Here is a 15307-nt window from a genome sequence, read left to right on the forward strand (position 1 = left end):
GAGACTTGATTTGGCAACCCACTCCAGTACTCTTGCCTGGAAAATCCCATGGACAGAGGAACCTGGTAGGCTGCAGTCCAGGGGGTCGCTGAGGGTCGGACACGACTGAGTGACTTCATTTTCCCTTTTCACTTTCATGCATTGGAGAAGGAAATGGCAACCCACTTGTGTTCTTGCCTGGAGAATCCCAGGGACGGGGGAGCCTGGTGGGCTGCCATCTATGGGGTTGCACAGAATCAGACACGACTGAAGTGACTTAGCAGCAGCAGTAGCAGAGACTTGATTAGAGTAAATCTTCAGTTTTAAGGCTGTAGCAATTAACTACTAACACCAGAAATGGTGTCCTTAAAGTACATTTAAGGGTATTCCCTGATAGCTCAGTTGGTAAACAATCTGCTTGCAGTGCAGGAGACCCTGGTTCGATTCCTGGGTCAGGAAGATCCCCTGGAGAAGGGCTAGGCCACCATTTCAGTATTCTTGGACTTCTCTTGTGGCTCAGCTGGTAAAGCATCCACCTGCAATGTGGGAGACCGGGGTTCAACACCTGGGTTGGGAAGATTCCCTGGAAAAGGGAAAGGCTACCATTCCAGTATTCTGGCCTGGAGAATTTCATGGACTGTATAGTCTGTGGGGCTGCAAAATGTCGGACACGACTGAGTGATTTTCACTTGTAGACCTGTAAAGCACATTTGCTCAGATCCAGGCATTCTGTCCACTGCAGAGCCTTCTCACAGCATCACTTTTTGTTATCCCCCTTGTGGGCCTCAGTGAGCTGTGCTTTCGAGTAAAGCCAACTTGAGTTCAACTTACATGGTTCATCCTCAACTCACTCTCTTGTCTTTAGAGAGAGAAGTTTTTTCGCCCTGTCCTACTGACCTGATGGGAAAAGCTGACTCATTAGAAAACTTTGATGCTGGGAAAGAGTGAAGGCAAAAGGAGAAGGGGGTGGCAGACGATGAGATGGTTAGGTAGCATCACTGACTATATGGACAAGAATTTGAGCAAACTCCAGGAGATAGTGGAGGACAGAGGTACCCACTGTGCTGCAGTCCATGGGGTCACAAAGAGTCGGATACAACCTAGCGACTGAACAACAACAAGGTGCTCTCTAAGGCCCACTTCCTTCCAGCCTCACGTGATCCTAGTGTCTTCCTTCAGGGAAAATCTTGCTTCCATTCATGAGGAAGAGCCTGCCCATGAGGAAAGTGTGATAGCACAGTTACCAAAGTGTAGCCTCTTATTCCTGAGTAAAGATCAGGCCTCCATGTCCATATTCCGGTGGTCTGTTTCCTGCTCCCAGTCCCCTGTGAGATAGCCCATGAATAAATACACACACACACACAGTCACTCTCACTTGTCTAAGAATAAACAATAATTTTCAGATATATCATCTAAACCTCTATGTAGGAAAGAAAATTAAGAATATTTAAATAGTGGTGCTAAAACATACACTTCCTTAGCAATAATAATACAACACAGGATTTCAGTCTCACATTTTTCTATGTGGATTTCTTTAATTTAGTTCTTCATTGAAATTTTAAATCTACACACGTAAAAGGGTCCTCCAAAGGGGTATCTTCTAGAACAAATAGACCACCTTTTCTAAAAACAATCCACATCTCAACCCTAAAAGCTACAAGCTGCTTATAACTTGTAAAAATCAGCAAAATTTTGTGTTTCAAAAATTTTTCAGTCACCAGGCATCTTCTGTATACAATTGCTATCTAAAAGCTATCATAATGAAAAAAAAAAAAAAAAAAGAAACAGACATTAGGATGTTAGGACCATTGTTATTTAGTTGATCTTAATAATTTTATGGAAAAAGACATTTAGAAAATGTAAAATTGTTCTCCCCAGTATAACAGTGATTGATTATTTTGAAAATACTGATAAAATATTCTCTTGAAGTTAGTATATTCTTCATATAATTCTTCCTATGTAGTTATCTAAACAACTGTATTGAGTCAAGGATTTTGTTCCAAACAGGTGATTTAGGCTTAATTTTGAAACGCTATATTATTCTACTTTAACAAATTCTATGGTAGTTAAAGCCAAGAGCTTTGAACCACCTTTTGAATGGAGTTACTTCTTTATGCTTAAATTACTTGAAGTGTGTTATTGCTTTTATAACTGAATGTTAAGCTATTTAAACTTATTTGCAAAATATTGAAACCTAAGTACATAATTTGAAAGTTTATTTCTCTGATAAAAATAGTTTCATAGTTATTTTCCTTTTGATAAGTTTTATCTAAAACACAGCTATTCTCTGCTATGGATCATTTCTTTCCTTAATGGGAACATGAGACTACATTAATATACTTTTATTTTTTAATTTGGAATCATGTTTTGTTTGAATTTGTCCTGTTAAACTATCTTGTCCTGATGGTTCCCAAAAAGGAACAACCAACAGCAAGTACCTTAAAAATAAATACTTAATAATATTAACAACTGATTACTTTGCTTGCTTTACTTTATATAGGTAAATCTTTCTAGTTTCTAGAAATCACCATTATTCATTTAACTACATGATCTTTAACAAAGAGATGATGAATTTAGGGTTGTTTCCATGAAAGATAACTAGATAAAAACAGACTGGAATCTCATTTTTTTAGGTGAATTGTCCAACCAGGATAGGGTATTATCTTCAGATAATTCAGCTACCTGATCAGTTATGCAGATTCAGAAATTTGTTCTTTTCAGTGATTCCAAGTTAATCAGATTCTGAAATTTCTTGCTCAAGCTACAAAACTCAAGGAAAACTTTTCATTTAAATCACAATGCCTGTTTACTGATGTATATTAAGACATGACTTTTCTTTGCTCTCCAAGGAAAGGAGACTGAGTTGATTTTTAATTGGGTTTAGTGCTGCTGTAAACACTGGGGTGTGTATATTTTCAAAGCAGTTTTCTCCAGATATATGCCCAGGAGTGGTATTACTGGGTTATATGGTTACTCTGTTTTTAGCTTTGTAAGAAACCTCCATACTCTTTTCCATAGTGGCTACACCAATTTGTTTTCCTACCAACAGTGTAGAAGGGTTCCTTTTTCCTCCACACCCTCTCTGGCATTTATTAATTTAGACTTTTTCATGATGGCCATTCTGAGTAGTGTGAGGTGATACCTCATTGCAGTTTTTATTTGCATTTTCCTAATATTAGTGATGTCGAACATCTTTTCATGTCTGTTGGCCATCTGTATGTCTTCCTTGGAGACATGTCTATTTAGATCTTCTATTCACTTTTTGACTGGATTGTTTGTCTTTTGGTATTGAAACTTATGAGTTGTTTTTGTGTATGTTGGAAATGAGTCCCTTGTCAGTCATATTGTTTGCGACTGTTTTCTCCCATTCTGTAGATTGTCTTTTCTTCTTGTTTATGGTTTCCTTTGCTGTGCAAAAACTTAAGTTTAGTTAGGTCTTGTTTATTTTTGCCTTTGTTTCCATTACTCCAGGAGATAGATTGAAAAAAAATATTGCTCCTGTTTATCTCGGAATGTCCTGCCTATTTTCCTCTACATTTTATAGTATCCGGGAAGACCTACATCCTTGACCTCAGGAGCAGACAGTATTAGGAAATTTTAAACACTGTTTAATCAGTTGATGCCTGGCAGGCCAACACAGAACACTGTTGGTCACATTGCAGCAAAGTCCAGGTAGGCAGCTCATTGATACTATGTAAATTTAGCAGCAAGAGAAATGTAAGGACCTGGTGGTAGAATCTGAGTCCCAAAGAAAGAATCCTATTCCCTAGGATATTGCGGAAGAAAAGGGAGCCCTATTTCTAGAGAAACTGAGATTAAGAAAATGAGTTATGAAACCTTGAAAGAAAGCAAAATCAGGAACTCGCAACTATGGCCCAGATTTGTGGTGTGGTCCACACACACAAAATAAGACCATGATTCAGTTCTTGGAACTGTGCCAGTGATCAGAGTTGTTGCAGGAAAGAAGCAACACTAATGATCCCAAGCCAGGTGATGATTCTTAAATCTCTTAAATTGTTAAGAGATTTAAAGAATCTCTCAAATCTTACATCTCTACTGCCTTGGAACTAAATTGGTCCCAGAACCTAATTTAAGTGGGTTTCAGCTGTGAGGATTGGAAGGCTTCAAGGACTAGGAAACATATCTAATGGTACATAATCATTCTTTGGTTCAGATTTACAAAAGTAAGTTTTGTAAAAGCTTGTTCTTTTCTCTTAGAGCTAGAATTTACCATTAGGTAGATCTTAAATTCGACTATGTAGAGCTAAAGGTTGGGTTTTGTGCTATTTCTTGGAAGGCGGTATAGAATATTAAGATGTCAAATTATTTAATTCTTTAATAAAATGTGTAGGTTGTGCTTTGTGTATGTGTGTATGCATGTGGGTCCATTCCTAAGTTGCCTTAACCTGTTCCCATGTCCTGCCTAACTTATCCTCAATTTGTTGTTAAAATACAAGATAGAAGAAATTTATCTTCATCTGGATCTTGTTTCAACTTTGAAAACTTTTGACTCTGTACTTGAATGTTATGCCTTAAAACTTTGAAATGGTACCTAGTATATATAACTGCTCTTGGAAAACTTTTAGTAATTTGCTTAATAAATTTGTTTAATCATATACATTATTTATTTGTTTCTAATTTAGATGGGTTTAGGAAAGACAGTTCAGGCAATTGGCATCGCTTACTTCTATAAGGAGGAATGGCCTGTTTTAGTAGTGGTCCCGTCATCTCTGAGGTACCCTTGGACTGAAGAAATAGAGAAGTGGATCCCGGAGCTGAGTCCTGAAGAAATCAATGTTATCCAGAATAAAATTGATGTTGGGTAAAAACAACTTTTTTAATCTTTAAGAAAAGAAGCCCTCCTGTGTATAATTAATGTATAGCAGTGTTTGGAATGAAATATCACAGAATTTAGAATTAAGAAAGTAATGTTGTTGTTGTTCAGTTGCTCAGTCATATCCAACTCTTTGTGACCCCATGGACTGCAGCACACCAGGCTTCCCTGTCCTTCACCATCTCCCGGAGCTTGCTCAAACTCACGTCCATTGAATCAGATGCCATCCATCTCATCCTCTGTCATCCCCTTCTCCTCCTGCCTTCAATCTTTCCCCGCATCAGGGTCTTTTCTAATGAGTTGGCTCTTTGCATCAGGTGGCAAAAATACTGGAGCTTCAGCTTCAGCATCAGTCCTTCCAATGAATATTCAGGACTGATTTCCTTTAGGATTGACTGGTTGAATTTCCTTGCAGTCCAAGGGACTCTCAAGAATCTTCTCCAACACCACAGTTCAAAAGGATCAATGCTTCAGTGCTCAGCCTTCTTTGTGGTCCAACTCTCACATCCATACATGACTACTGGAAAAACCATAGTTTTGACTAGACAGACCTTTGTTGGCAAAGTAATGTCTCTACTTTTTAATATGCTGTCTAAGTTGGTCATAGTTTTTCTTCCAAGGGGCAAGCGTCTTTTAATTTCATGGCTGCAGTCACCATTTGCAGTGATTTTGGAGCCCAAGAAAATAAAGTCTGTCACTATTTCCATTGTTTCCCCATAAGAAAGTAATGTAAAGAATTTTATTTTCCATTTTAAAATAGGAATTACCTATCTAAAATCTAATCATATATTTAATATTATATGTTCCTTTATGGTACATTTTTAAAATGTAAAATATACATGTTTTAAAAACATATGAATATACCTACTTTGTATATACCTTAAATATACTTTAAATTGACTATTTTGAAGTTGAAAAATAAATTTTCCAACTTTTCAGTAATTAACTTGAAGTTTGTGAGGTTTTATTATCAGCAACTATGTCAGGTTTTGCCTTCTAAGTTGTTAGTTTACATGCAAGTTTTATGTGTAACTCAAAATGAATTTTAGGCAGTTTTACTTTTTTATTATTTCAATTTATAGTTTTAATATTTTCTGTATTGAAAATATTTGTTTTGTGATTGTTTGAAGTCCTTATTCTAAAATCATAGTATAGTTACTGTCTTTTTCTCATTTTGTTTTCCAGCCATTGGAATAAAGCAATCAATTTGAATATTAATAATTTATTACTTTGAGTTTCTAGGTGAATTATACAATTGTCATGTTCCTAGAAGTTCAAAATTACCATTTCTGAGTTACAAATAAAAAGTTATGTTTCTACTAGAAATAAATATGTAATATTTTGTTAGATTCTTTTGTGTGTGGCATTATTTTCTATATTTTATTCTCTAAGATTGTTAATATAAAATGTATTTGTAGAAATAAAATTGGCCTTTGTGAATGTGGAAAGAGGAACCAGACAAAATAGATAGCCACCTTTTTCTCTTTCAGCCTTGGAATTATAATTCAGTAAAATATGTCTTCTTGGGCCCCAGAAAATTTAGACACTATATTTGTATAGTCACAATAAAATATAGATAATAATTATGAAAAATTTCCTCTTTTTTAATAAAGCTGCATGAAATTTAAGACTTAATAGTTTAGAGAATGTAGAATTTATTATAGCCTCTATAATCATTTTCTGTAAGCTATACTTTATTTAAAAGTTTGCATTGAAGTAGTCTTAAAATATTCCTCTATCATATTTATAGCATTTAAGTCTTCTAATTTTTATTACTATTTTGGAACTATACTCTTGCAATTAAAACAGTGGCTAATATTTTTAAATGAATAACATTTGGGATATGTTAGATAGTGCTTCAACCCTAGCATGTAACTTTTCTGCAGGATGATAGCTAAGGGCGGAAAAACTTACCCAGTGTCTTACAGGTACTTGAATAGCTTTAGGTGTATAGCAATAAGTGGCAACATGGATTTACTGCAAATACATACACTTTCTTTTTTCATATACCAGTTATATGGACTGTCTACTAGTCTAGACATGGCAGGACAGCAGCTACACTGACGTTTGAAGCCCTTGTCTTTTATGTATTAATCTTAGTATATCTAAGTTAGTAACATTAACCCTAAAATTTTCTCATGCAGCTTTTTCCTGTATTTGACTACAGGAGCGAGTTCATAAATCCATATATTGAGTGAATTTGTCCAAGGTATAAATGCAGCTGTCCGTCAGAAAAAAAATGCAAAAAATTGTCATATTAGTATTCTAGTACTCCTTGGAAGAAAAGTTATGACCAACCTAGATAGCATATTGAAAAGCAGAGACATTACTTTGCCAACAAAGGTCTGTCTAGTCAAGGCTATGGTTTTTCCAGTGGTCATGTATGGATGTGAGAGTTGGACTGTGAAGAAAGCTGAGTGCCAAAGAATTGATGCTTTTGAACTGTGGTGTTGGGGAAGACTTCTGAGAGTCCCTTGGACTGCAAGGAGATCCAACCAGTCCATCCTAAGGAGATCAGTCCTGGGATTTCTTTGGAAGGAATGATGCTGAAGCTGAAACTCCAGTACTTTGGCCACCTCATGTGAAGAGTTGACTCATTGGAAAAGACTCTGACGCTGGGAGGGATTGGGGGCAGGAGGAGAAGGGGACAACAGAGGATGAGATGGCTGGATGGCATCACCGACTCGATGGACATGAGTTTGATTGAACTCCGGGAGATGGTGATGGACAGGGAGGCCTGGCGTGCTGCGATTCATGGGGTTGCAAAGAGTCGGACACAACTGAGCAACTGAACTGAACTAATATTAGTACTCATATTAGGCTCTTTAGGAAATCTGAATTTTCTGTTAGAGAGTAGAGAACTGCAAAAGACTTGACACTGTCCTGTGTTTTTCACTGGTCATATAGAAAATGCAAAAGTGATACATTAAAAAAAAGTGATACATTTTATTGTTAATGAATTTATTTTTCCAATTATCTCATTTTACAGACTCATGGGGAGCACAGCACTGTACATACAAATGAGAATAAGACACATTCCCTGTCCTCACCCACCTTATGATAGAACAAGGGAAATAAATATATAAATGAATAATTTCATTACAGTATGGTAAAGAATATTATAAATATATAAATTATATCTCCCCAGGGCCTCATTTTTGTTGTCACAGTGATAGGGACTCTACTGGCCTTTAATGAGAGGGTTCAGAATGTGAAATGCCCTGCAGTGCTCTGGACAGACCTGTAACATTAAGTATCATCTTGCTCAAAATCACAGTAGCACCTGAGATGAAAAACACTGCTATGCCATTGGTAGGACGTCTTCACTGAATAGTCAACTAATCTTTGAGTTACCTACTTTATATGCAAGAATTCAAGATGCATTGAAGCAGATATTCCCAGAAAGTAATTTTCTTATTATCCTAGTAAAATGTGGCAACCTGGATGTCAACATATTCCAAAGACCATTTAACTAAAAATTTAGTTTTCTTAACCAAATTTTAAATTCAAATTCTGATTTATCATATTTGAAGATGGCAAATTAGGAGACATTGGGTTTCAGTGTTGTATCATCTCTTCTTGTTTTTCCTCTTCTTTTCCCTCTGTATTTCTTCCCTAAGAAATGTATTGTCTATGATACACTGGTTGCCAAGATATTTTTTAAGTACATGAATTATGTTTTCTAGGAGAATATCAACCAGCAAAGTGACAGTTCTGGGTTATGGCCTTTTAACCGCAGATGCGGAGACTCTGATAGATGCACTGAATAATCAGAACTTCAAAGTCGTTATTGTAGATGAATCACACTACATGAAGTCTAGAAGTGCAACTCGCAGCCGGATTTTATTGCCTATAGTACAGAAAGCCAAACGAGCCATTCTGCTTACAGGAACTCCAGCATTGGGAAGACCCGAAGAGGTATTAAATTCCTTATATTTTGGGCTTAAAAAAAAATGGAATCAATCACTGTTTTCATAATTTTTAAATTAGATGCTTCAAATGCCATAAGAGCACATTGGAAAATTCTAGGCATCTATTTATGGCTAAATATATCTGTTACCATGACTGTTTTTATCTATGTATGTGTGAACCTTATCCATGCTTATAGGTATATTTATATATGGGTTTTACCTTTATTATAAAATTTTTACATTTAGTATACATTTGTAATAAGCCAACTCTGAGAGAGAGCTCTGGTGTCACATCTCTCCTAGTAATACCATGGCTCTGCATTTGTTCTCTGCTCTGGAAGTCTTCTGAAAGACACATAAAAGTACATAGATAATGATCGTAAAATTCTTAATTTTACCGTTTATATTTTTGCTGTACATACTAGAAGTGGAAGAGTGGACCCCAGGTAATTTCCTTCTGTTCCAAAATTATGTCCCTGATTGTGGGGTTCATTATATCTTTATAAAAATGCACAAAATGTATCATTTCAGAATGGGAGTATATAAAAGATATGTGTATTGTGCATGATGATAGTAAAATGACTAATCACTTATTGATTACTTACCATAAGAAAGAGAACACTGACAATACAGTAGTGGTCCTTGTGTCCCATGTAATCACATGCCAGTACCTTCATGCCTCACCCAGGATAGGTGCTATTCCAAGCAAGGGTAAATCCTGGTTTTGTAGATTATGATGATTATACAAATTGGGAATGTTTGGGACCCTTCACCAAAAAAGTATAAGATTGTAAATTCTAAATTAGGAGTTCTGAAACTAGTGTGAGTCTTGCAACTCTGTTTTTCTTTTTCAAGATGATTTTGAATATTCTAAGTCCCTTGAATTTTCCTAAGAATTATTTTTAATAACCTGGCAACTTTTGTAGAGAATCCAGCTTAGATTTTCATAGTTATTGTGTAGGACCTGTAGATCAATTTGGAATGTATTGCCATGTTAACAATATTAAGTCTTCTAATCCATGAACTTGGGATATCTTTCAATTTATTTAGGTTTTAATTTTCCAACAGTGCTTTGTAGTTGTAATAGAATAAGTCCTCTGCATCTTTTGTTAAATATTTTATCCTTGTTGACGCTGTTGTCAGTAGAATTGTTTTATTAATTTCATTTGTAGAAATACAGTTAATAGCATATCAATCATGTATACTGCAACCTTGGTGAACTCATTCATTACTTCTAATAGTTTTCAGTGGACTGCTTAGGATTTTCTGTATGCAAGATTGTATTTAAATAGCCTAATTGTCCTGGCTAGAATTTCCAGTACAGTTTGGAATGGAAATGGCAAGTGTTTATTTTGTTCCTAATCTTACGAGAAAGCATTCAGTCTTTCACCTTTAAGTTATTACCCTTGTTTTGTTCTTCGGTCACTAAGTCACATCTGACTCTTTGTGAACCCAAGGACTACAGCATGCCAGGCTTCGCTGTCCTTCACTATCTCCCAGAGTTTGCTCTGATTCATATCCATTGAGTCAGTGATGCTATTTAACCATCTCATCCTCTGCCACCCACTTCTGCTTTTGCCTTCAATCTTTCCCAACATCTCTTTCAGAGCTTTCCACACTTTATTGTGATCCACACAGTCAAAGGCTTTGGCATACTCAATAAAGCAGAAAGATGTTTTTCTGGAACTCTCTTGCCTTTTCAATGATCCAGTGGATGTTGGCAATTTGACCTCTGGCTCCTCTGCCTTTTCTACAACCAGCTTGAACATCTGGAAGTTCACGGTTCACGTACTGTTGAAGCGTGGCTTGGAGGATTTTGAGCATTACTTTACTAGTGTGTGAGATGAGGGCAGTTGTGCGATAGTTTCAGCATTCTTTGGCATTGCCTTTATTTGGGATTGGAATTGACTTTATTGACTATGCCAAAGCCTTTGACTGTGTGGATCACAGTAAACTGTGGAAAATTCTGAAAGAGATGGGAATACCATACCACCTGACCTGCCTCTTGAGAAATCTGTATGCAGGTCAGGAAGCAACAGTTAGAACTGGACATGGAACAACAGACTGGTTCCAAATAGGAAAAGGAGTATGTCAAGGCTGTGTATTGTCACCCTGCTTACTTAACTTATATGCAGAGTACATCATGAGAAACGCTGGGCTGGAGGAAGCACAAGCTGGAATCAAGATTGCCGGGAGAAATATCAATAACCTCAGATATGCAGATGACAACACCCTTATGGCAGAAAGCCAAGAGGAGCTAAAGAGCCTCTTGATAAAAGTGAAAGAGGAGAGTGAAAAAGTTGACTGAACGCTCAACATTCAGAAAACTAAGATCATGGCATCTGGTCCCATCACTTCATGGGAAATAGATGGGAAATAGTGGAAACAATGACAGACTTTATTTTTTCGGGCTCCAAAATCACGGCAGATGGTGCAATTAAAAGATGCTTACTCCATGAAAAGAAAATGCTTACTCCGTGGAAGGAAAGTTATGACCAACTTAGCATATTAAAAAGCAGAGACATTACTTTGCCAACGAAGGTCCGTCTAGTCAAAGCTATGGTCTTTCCAGTAGTCATGTATGGATGTGAGCGTTGGACTATAAAGAAAGCTGAGTACCGAAAAATTGATGCTTTTGAACTGTGATGTTGGAGAAGACTCTTGAGAGTCCCTTAGACTGCAAGGAGATCCAACCAGTCCATGCTAAAGGAAATCAGTCCTGAATATCCATTGAAATGACTGATGTTGAAGCTAAAACTCCAGTACTTTGGCCACCTGATGAGAACTGACTCATTGGAAAAGACCAGAAATTGAAGGTGGGAGGAGAAGGGGATGACAGAGGATGAGATGGTTGGATGGCATCACCGACTCAATGGACATGAGTTTGGGTAAACTCTGGGAGTTGATGATGGACAGGGAGGCCTGACGTGCTGCAGTCCATGGGGTCTCAAAGAGTCAGACACGACTGAGCAACTGAACTGAATTGAACTTTACCAACATGAAGGCCTTTTCCAATGAGTCAGGTCTTCACATCAAGTGGGCAAAGTATTGAAGCTTCAGCTTGAGCTTCAGTCCTTCCAATAAATATTTAGGGTTGATTTCCTTTAGGATTGACTGATTTTATCTCCTTGCTGTCCAAGGGACTCTCAAGAGTCTTCTCTAAGAGCACAATTCAAAACCATCAATTCTTCAGCTCTCAGCCTTATTTATGGTCCAACTCTTATTAAATCCATACATGACTACTGGAAAAACTATAGCTTTGACTATATGGGCCTTTGTCAGCAAAGTGATGTCTCTGCTTTTTAATATGCTGTCTAGGTTTGTCACAGCTTTTCTTCCAAGGAGCAAGTATCTTTTAATTTTATGGCTGCAGTCACAGCCTACAGTGATTTTGGAGCCCCCAAATAGAAAATCTATCACTGCTTCCACTTTTTCTGCTTCTGTTTGCTATGAAGTGATGGAAGTAGATGCCATGATCTTAGCTTTTGGAATGCTGAGTCTCAAGCCAGCCTTTTCACTCTCTTTCACCCTCATCAAGATGCTCTTTGGTTTTTCTTCACTTTCTGCCATTAGAATGGTATAATCTGCATATCTGAGGTTGTTGATATTTCTCCGGGCAACCTTGATTCTAGCTTGTTATTCATCCAGCCTGGCTTTTTGTATGATGTACTCTTCATATAAGTTGAATAAGCAGGGTGACAATATACAGCCTTAATGTACTCCTTTCCCAGTTTGGAACCATCTGTTGTTCCATGTCCAGTTTTGTTGCTTCTTGACCTGCATACAGTTTTCTCAGGAGTCAGGTAATGTGGTCTGGTATTTCCATCTTTTTAAGAATTTTGCTGTGATCCACACAGTCAAATCCTTTAGCTTAGTCAGTGAAGCAGAGTGATAGTTGCTCAGTAGTATCTGACTCTTTTGTGACCCCATGGAATGTAGCCTGCCAGGTTCCTCTTCCATTGAATTCTCCATCCAGGCAAGAATACTAGAGTGGGTTGCCTTTCGCTTCTCCAGAGGAACTTCCTGGACCATGAATAGAATCTGAGTCTCCTGCATTGCAGACAGATTCTTTATTGTCTGAGCTTCCAGGGAAACCCTGATAGCTCAGACATTGAAGCAGAAGTAGATTTTTTTCTGGAACTGCATTCCTTTCCCTATGAGCTCAAGAATGTTAGCAGTTTGATTTCTGGTTCCTCTGCCTTTTCTAAACCCTTGTTAATGGTGGGTTTTTGATGATTTCCTTTATCAGGTTGAGTAAGTTCCTTTCTACCTCTTGTTTATTGAGCGTTTAATCATGAAAGGATGTTGAGCTTTGTCAAATGCTTTTTCTTCATTATTGAGGTACTCATATGTTTTTGTCCTTTATCAATAGGCTATAGTGTAATAATTGACTTTCACATATTAAGCCAACCTTACATTCTCAGATAAAACTCATTGGTCATAATATATAATCCTTTCATGTACTGCTGGATTCAGTCTGTTAATATTTTGTTGACATTGTGTCTCTATTCATAAGAAATATTGATTTGTAGTGTTTTTTTAAATTGTATCGTGGTCCAGTTTTGTTATTAAAGTATTACTGGTGTCAAAGAATGACGTGGAAAATGTTCTCTTCTCTACTATATTTTGAAAGATTTTGCAAAACATTGGGATTTTTAAAATATTTGATGGATTTGATGGTTAAGCTATTTGGGTCTAAAGTTTTCCCTGTGGATGGATTTAGGTTAACAGCTCATTCTCTTCACTGAGTAAATGTCTATTCAGAGTGATTATTTAGTTTAGAATCAGTTTTTGTATTGCATCTTTTTAGGAATTTGTCCATTTCATCTAAATTATGTAATATGTTGGCACACATTTGTGCATAGAATACTCTTATAATATTTCGTTATTTCTGTGAGGCTAAGAGTAGTGTCCCCTCTTTCATTCTTAATTTTAGTAATTTGAGTCATCTTGTTTTTCTCAGTCATAGCTAAAATTTTGTCAATTTTGTTGATTTCTTTAAGAACCAACTTTTTGTTTTGTTGATTTATTTCTGTATTGCCCATTCTCTATTTTATTTCCATTCTAGTCTTAATTATATTATACCTCCTGTTTGTTTTGGGTATAGTTTTCTTTTCCAGTGTCTTAATGTTAAAAGTTATATAATTAATTTGAGAACTTTCTTCTTTTTTAATAATAAACATATACAGATATAATTTTACTCTAAGCACTGCTTTCACTGGATCTGAATTTTGGTATGTTATTGTCTTAATTTCATTTATCCCAAAGTCTTGTCTAATTTCTAATTTCCCTTGTTTCTTCTCCTTTGGACAATTTGTTACTTAGGAGTATGTTGTCATATAAAAAGGATATAAAGGCTTTCCTGGAGGCTTAGATGGTAAGATGGTTTAGCCTGCCTGCAATGCAAGAGACCCGGGTCCAATACCTGTATCAGGAAGATCCCCTGGAGAAGGGAATGGCTACCCACTCCAGTATTCTTGCCTGGAGAATTCCATGGACAGATGAGCCTAGTGGGCTACAGTCCCTGGGGTCACAAAGAGTCGAACACAACTGAGAGATGAACACTTTCACACTTTTGAAAGCAACAAAGCCACTTTGGAAAACATTTCTCAGTTCCTTAATAAATTGAAAATCAAATTACTATAGTACCTAGCAATGCCATTACTAGGTATATACCCATGAGAAGTGAATATATAGCTGATCATGATATCCAAAAAGTGGGGAAAAGCTAGTGTCTATAACTGCTGAATGGATAAACAAAATACAGCTATAAAAAGGAATAAAGTACTAATATACTCTACAAAATGGGTGAACCTTGAAGACATTATGCTAAGGGAAAGCCAGACACAAAGACTACATACTTTAGGATTCTATTTATATGAAATGTCCAAAATAGGCAAATTCTAGGAGATGGAAATATATTAGTGGTTGCCAAGTTTGGGAGAGAGTGGGAATAAAAAATGACTAGTAATGGGTATAGATTTTATTTTCAGAGTGATAAAAATGTTCCAGAATTAGATAGTGGTGATCAAGGCACATTTTGAATATACTAAAAGCCACTGAAATATACACGTTAAAAATGAACAGTAAAAGTGGTATATGAATTTATATCTCAATAAAACTGTAGTTTTTTATTAACAGTGAAATGCTGTATACAGCCTATTAAAGTTATAAAAATTAAGATTTTTGATTCTATTGATGGGAGTATAAATTGGTACCATCCTTTTACAATGCAGCATGGTAACATCTATCAAAATTTTAAAAACATGTCATAATTTCTAAAAATGTACTGTATAAACCCATCTACTAGAAATGCAGATGGGAGATGGATGGATGGATGGATAGATGATTGATGGATGTATATGTACTTTAATGATGTCTAAAATAGGCTTGGGGGAAAAATTCTACTTGTGTATGTTATATGATCATGTAAATAAAAGAGAATATATAAATGTGCATATATAGGCATACAAAATATATAAATATATATTGAAGAAAGGGATAGAAGTTAGTCCTGAAAAATAGGATGGGAGGGATGGGTAGGTAGAGGGGAAGGAAGTGCCTTGAGGAAAAAGAGGTGCAT

General features: G+C 36.4%; 1 protein-coding gene across 5 annotated transcripts in view; it reads left to right on the top strand.

Annotated features, from left to right (window-relative positions):
* Positions 1-15307, top strand: part of ZRANB3 (zinc finger RANBP2-type containing 3) — a 296619-nt gene that overhangs the window by 159028 nt on the left and 122284 nt on the right. For 2 of the 5 annotated variants that reach the window (XM_042243938.2, XM_012138942.5), the window contains 2 exons: positions 4623-4801; positions 8500-8731. In XM_042243938.2, the coding sequence (XP_042099872.1) occupies positions 4623-4801; positions 8500-8731 (411 nt within the window). Of the gene's footprint in view, positions 1-3523; positions 3652-4622; positions 4802-8499; positions 8732-15307 lie in introns of those variants that run through there. The other 3 variants (XM_060410091.1, XM_060410090.1, XM_042243939.2) reach the window with 2 other exon arrangements.

Source organism: Ovis aries, chromosome 2, assembly GCF_016772045.2.
Source record: "Ovis aries strain OAR_USU_Benz2616 breed Rambouillet chromosome 2, ARS-UI_Ramb_v3.0, whole genome shotgun sequence".
In the NCBI taxonomy this organism is placed as follows: domain Eukaryota; kingdom Metazoa; phylum Chordata; class Mammalia; order Artiodactyla; family Bovidae; genus Ovis; species Ovis aries.